General features: G+C 31.3%; 1 protein-coding gene across 1 annotated transcript; it reads left to right on the top strand.

Annotated features, from left to right (window-relative positions):
* The first annotated feature begins 2,615 nt into the window (after positions 1–2,615).
* Positions 2,616–5,707, top strand: LOC146909910 (myb family transcription factor PHL5-like). The gene is made up of 6 exons (XM_085726566.1): positions 2,616–3,682; positions 4,009–4,225; positions 4,309–4,425; positions 4,793–4,847; positions 4,977–5,046; positions 5,258–5,707. Exons 1-6 carry the CDS (start codon positions 3,173–3,175, stop codon positions 5,438–5,440), a joined length of 1,152 nt encoding a protein of 383 aa, XP_085582692.1. The 5' UTR covers positions 2,616–3,172; the 3' UTR covers positions 5,441–5,707.
* Positions 5,708–6,000: the final 293 nt, after the last annotated feature.

Here is a 6,000-nt window from a genome sequence, read left to right as displayed (position 1 = left end):
AGTGTAATTAAGCCTTCTTTTAATATTGTCAATTCTATAAAATCAATTTGAATGCAATGACAAACACAAGAAAAAGAAAAAGGGTTTGAATTGTACTTTTATTTATTCTTGAATAAGCGTAGTTTGTGAAAAATCTTTTATAAAATCATTAGTTCCAAATACCTTTTGCAGCTAAAGTAAAATAGATGCATATCTGAGAATAAAAAGGTAAGGAAAGGATAATATCAACACAAGGATTTATACTTGTTTACCATCAACCTAGTAGCTTTTATAATTTATAGTCCCTTCAACCTAATGGATTTTTCGGTGAATCACAAAGATTTACACCACGAGAGTATACTAGCGTCAAACTAACTATACTTCAGTCTTCTCAAATTTGGCTTAAGAAGCCTCTACTGAGCAAAGTTGCAATGACTCTCAAAAAGATTTTTGATACTTGAATTTTTGCACTGAGAAAATTGTTGTGTAAGAAGTAAGAACCGTCTTTCTACAATGAGGCATGGTGCTATTTATAGCCCTTGAGAAAAAACCCTAGTGCCGCAATAGTCGTAAGATGTTCTTCTTCATTTTGCCGATTGTACTAATGAGTGATTCAAAATTGTTTTGCAGGATGTGCCATAAAATCTTTGTACGATGTTTATATTAAATGATTACTCGTGTTGTTTCTCACAAGGTAGAAATTTGACTCTAAGTCAAACCATAAGCCGTAATCACCAAACGATCTAAAACACATTGCATGTGATCAAAAGAAGTGCTGCTTGGAAATAGTGGATCAAATTTTTGTACATGAACACGAGCTTGTTTTCTCTATTTTTGAGGTTTGTTTTCTCTAGATAATAACAATCTTCTAGTTTTATTCGAAAAGTTTCGATTGCACACTCAAACAAACATTATATGATATAAATACGCATGTTATTATCATCAAAACTAATTACGAGTCATTGTTCAACAAACCAACTTGATTCGAACATACTTCATTTAAAAATTAAAATCAATTTTTGTAAACACATGTTCAACCTTATACGGCAGGACAGCTTGTAAAGTTTCACAAGGGTGTTTGATTGCTTTGTGTAACATCGTAAAAGTTGTCTATAACTCTGTCTTCCGTGTAAATTGTTGTTGCTGAATGTGTCTTACCCTCTTTGAGTAAGTAACAAATGTTAAGTTAAAAAGAAAGTGAAGCCATGTCCCACCAAGAAAAGAAATGGCAACAAGAAGCACATGTATTAACCATCTTGAGAAAGAATAATTATCTATTATCAATGTGGATAAAAAATAAGAGTGGTAACAAACACGAATGAAGAAAAATCAATGGCAACACGGAACTGATATTGCACATGATGAATGCGCTCAATATGCGTTTATCTTTTTTTAACCTTTTATTACTATTCTGAGAATCTTGTTGTTAAAGTTACATTCTACTTTTAGGATAAATATATACTATGCAATTTTCTAGTAATTTTTTCTGACCCCCCATATTGCAAGTCGCAGTGGCAAGCAACGGAACAGAAATTTTTAATCTATATTATATTTTCTTTTTCGGAAAGATTCGATTGTCTGTATATAATTATCTTAAGGTGCGTGGTTAAAGTTATTTTATCTTGATTCTTTTATGAAAATTTTTGCAGACCTATTGTGTCTGAATTTATGCCAGAATCTTAATAATATTTAATTACTACACTACATATGCTCACAATGTCATAACAATTGTTTCGGACACGGCTAAGACCCATTATACGAATGAATCCGATCATAGAGGTAGATGATACGGAGTTACACTGACAACACATCATAGCAAAAATTGTCTATCATACAATCACTTGATCAAGATTAGAAGGCGATTCGAAAATCACATCAGATATCCTTTAACGAACTCAACAGATTTTCACTCCATCCTTTTGAAATTCTACCTATAAATGGGTGTATGCACATGAGAAAGATAGTAACTCTTTTATCCAAAAATTTCACACGTGCCTTGGTCACAAAATTACCTCAGCGTTAAAGTGTTTGCAGATACAACAACTCCGACGGTCAATCTAGATCCACTTCATATCAACAATATTACCCAATTTTAATATAATTAAAAAAATCTCTCAATTCCAATTTTATGGCAATTTTAGCATTATATTTTTAGTTTAAATAATGAGTGTTTTAGAAATTTAAGATAAGATTTATTCAAAAAGAGAAGATATATGAACACTCTCTTTATAATAGTCTCTCTAACACCCACTCTCTTATTAGGTGAAATTCTCTTATTAGGTGAAATTAATGTGGATATCACGATTTGAAAATGGATCCAACATAAATTGGAGAGATTCACATGAGTTTCAGCCAATAGAAAAACGAGTGTCAGATAAAGTGTTAAATAGAGTGTTTATAGCATTTTTTATTCAAAAAATAAATAAAAAATTTAAGATAAGATCGTCTTTGTTTTCCAACTTTACTTTAAAGTATTTATGCTCTCTGCTGACAGGCAATTGAGAGATTAATATTAGTTTATATACATAGTAATAGTCTGGAAATACTTTTTAACCTCTCTTGAGTGTGACCCTAATCTTAAATAATTGATGTAAGGGCCAAAAATATTAGTATGTAGTTGTGCCCTCTGACTTATTATTTTAACCTTTTGAAGATTAGTTTTTATAGGCCAGCTTGCCCTTGAATAAATTATTATTTTTAAAAACAAAACAAGAAGTAAAAATGAAGAAAAATAAAATATTTTCTATAACAAAATGGACCTAAGTTTTCCTCATTTTTTATCTCCAGATTCTTTTTCACTTGGTTCAATTTCACATGATGACAACATTAGACCAAAAATTTTGTTTGTTTCTATGTACCAGTACTTTGTTTATGTCAATTTGATTATTGTCCATTCTTATCTTTAATTCAAGAATAATTTGCTGTTGACCCTGCATTACCTCATTTAGAAAAATAGATTCATATCTTATTCTTGAAGCCTTTATATGGGAATATATGAGACAAATATATACCATATATAGTCTCAAATTAGCATTATTAGTATCACCATTTCAATCTTCTTCTTACCTTACTCTTCCATTTTATTCTCAGTTTTCAATGAACTATTTTCCATATATCTATTAGTACAACTCAAAATCTTTGCCAAATTTTGGTGAATTTTAAGTTTTGCAATAGTTCATGTGAATTTTTTGATATGAATCAAATTTGGAATATAGGAACATGCAATCAACAACAACTATCCATAGTTGAAGAAGGAGAATCACCAAAATCATGTAATACAAACACTATTATGAGCCGTTTCGAGTCACCAGCTTCTGCTTTTTATGCAACAGAAAACTGCATGGGATTTGCAGAATTTGATCACCACGTTGATAATAATCAATCTTTGAGTTCTCAATCATATAAGGTTAATGATTTGGAATTCCCTTTGTGTCAATCTCTAAGGGAAAACAATCATGTATTGGATGCATCAAACCAACATGACCCCAACTTCGAACTGTCTAACACTTTGCAAGCATTGGTGAAATCTCAATTGAATGGTAATCAACACCTTAGATTCCCAGAAAACTTGAATAAATTTTCATGTGGGAATTTTCCTGGGAGCAAGCCTTTTCCAATTGAACAGCAAAAGTTGTTCTTTGATGGTCTTGCCTCATTTAGCAACAGCTCATCATTTTGTAATAATGGAAATCATGACTATATGGTAAGTGATTTTGCAAAATGATTCTTCTGCGGCCTCTTCTACCTCTCCAGCAGAGCTTGGTCGTTGAATTAATCCAACGATCAAGATACTACTGGAGGTGGTGGAGAGACCGAAGAGGATCCGTGTCATAACATATTTATACTATATTGAGATGAGAATCCTTGCATCTCACGGGGAAGAAATCGTCGAAAGAATATATATATTAGTTACGCTTTATACTTTTTTGTGTTCAATTATTGAGCATCAATAACATCTAACATAAATCATCGTATCACATTAGGCATACATCAATGAATCACATGTCTAATTATAGCATCCGTTTGCAGGTTGCTCGTGGATCTTATCATTTATCTGTTGAGCAACTGAACTTCTCTTCTCAGCATGAGAAGTTGTCTCCAACAATTTCAGCAGGAAGTTTATCAACTTCTCTTGGAAGCACTTCTTCTAGTGGGAATGTAGTCTCAAGTAAAACAAGAATTAGATGGACTAAGGATCTTCATGAGAAGTTTGTTGAGTGTGTGAATCGCCTTGGGGGTGCTGATAGTAAGTATAGCTTTCAAAATTTGTCAATTGAAAAAACAAATGTTAATATCTGATATTCTTTTCTATTGTTTTCTTGCTTATAGAGGCAACACCAAAAGCTATATTGAAGATGATGGACTCTGAAGGCTTGACCATATTTCATGTGAAAAGTCATTTGCAGAAATATAGAACTGCAAAATTCATGCCAGAGTCAGCTCAAGGTAATTTCTTTTTCTTTAGCATCATTGTAGTGTTTTTTTTTCATTGATTATTGATATATGACTCAAATGAACTAATGCAAATTGTTCATAGTGAATAATGTCAGTCTGGTTAAATAGGCTTCAAATATAAGAAATTGCAATGCACAATAAATGTATTTATATCCACTAGAATGGTAGAAGATTGAACTACTAAATGACAAATATTTCTATTCCGTAACACAATACTTCTTATGGTTAAATTATCTCCTTTAGGATATGATTGCCTAGTGGTTTGAACTTCAATTATTCATAAATTATTGTCCCAAATGTGCTTATTTTCTTTCATATTGACTCCTAATATTGAACAAACTAATGTGTCCAATTTCAGGGAAATCTGACAAAAGAATCCATATAGATGATGTGCAGCATGTTGGTGTTAAAACGTAATGCTATTTTTTCTTTTACCTAAACTACTTTTGTACTCTTGTGACATTAGTACTTCCACCAAGTTGCTTGATTAATTTCATATGACTCTATGAATCTACTAAATTTACACTACTCTTGATTTGCAGTGGCTTTCAAATCAAGGAAGCACTTCAACTTCAATTAGATGCACAAAGGCGTCTTCATGAACAACTAGAGGTATATCCTTGCCATTCATTTTCTTTAGGAACTTTGTTGAACTCTGATACTATTTTGAATTTTTATATTGAACCTAAATCATCATTAAAAAACAGTTTGTAACGTAAGGATCGTCACCCGTTATAAACTCATTTCAGACCTTATTTTTTTATTTTATATGGGAACTTACTTTTATCTAATACTTTTCTAATCATATTCTTTCTTGGTCTAGATTCAAAGAACGTTACAATTGCGACTTGAGGAACAAGGCAGACAGCTGAAAAAAATGTTTGATCAGCAGCAGAAGACATGTAATAACTTCTTCAATACTCCAAATACAATCAATGATGATACAAAAAATATTGCTAAAGATGTTGAGGTTTCTATTTCTGAAGGGGCTGAACACATAATTTGATAGTTATGTATAAAACCATTGTTTCTCTGAAGCTTACTCCTAGTAAGCAACAGATAAATCACACTATGCAATTTTGTTATGGGAATAAAAGTACTATTGATCCTACAAATATAAACTCAGTAAATTAGTACATATTCTAGTGTTGTTGCTTGTGTAATATTCTATAGAAACCAGAAGCATTGTACAGTTATACTACAGTAAAGTACACTCGCATTATTGAGAGAAAATATATATTAAATCTGCACTAGGTCAAGCTTACTGACATAATTATTTAATTCATTATGATTGCATATAGTCACCATCACCAAAATGACATTCTAAAAATAGTCATTATAAAAACAACCGTTTATTTGATCGGAGGTTAAATTTACTAATCTAGTTTATGGAGACAAATCTTTCGGGAGAAGTTAACCCCCTTAATGGAAATATAGTTACTTCTAATTATTAATCTTTTTAGTTGCACACAAAAAAAAATTAGTTTAACAAAAACTGACATCGGAGACCCAATAGGTACAAATTCAATACTTTGAAATGAATAATTTATTTTTATTTTTTCATAG

Source organism: Medicago sativa, chromosome 7 (assembly GCF_051527215.1).
Source record: "Medicago sativa cultivar Bolivia chromosome 7, Bolivia_mono, whole genome shotgun sequence".
Classification (NCBI taxonomy): Eukaryota; Viridiplantae; Streptophyta; class Magnoliopsida; order Fabales; family Fabaceae; genus Medicago; species Medicago sativa.
This window is presented reverse-complemented; position numbering and strand designations above follow the sequence as displayed.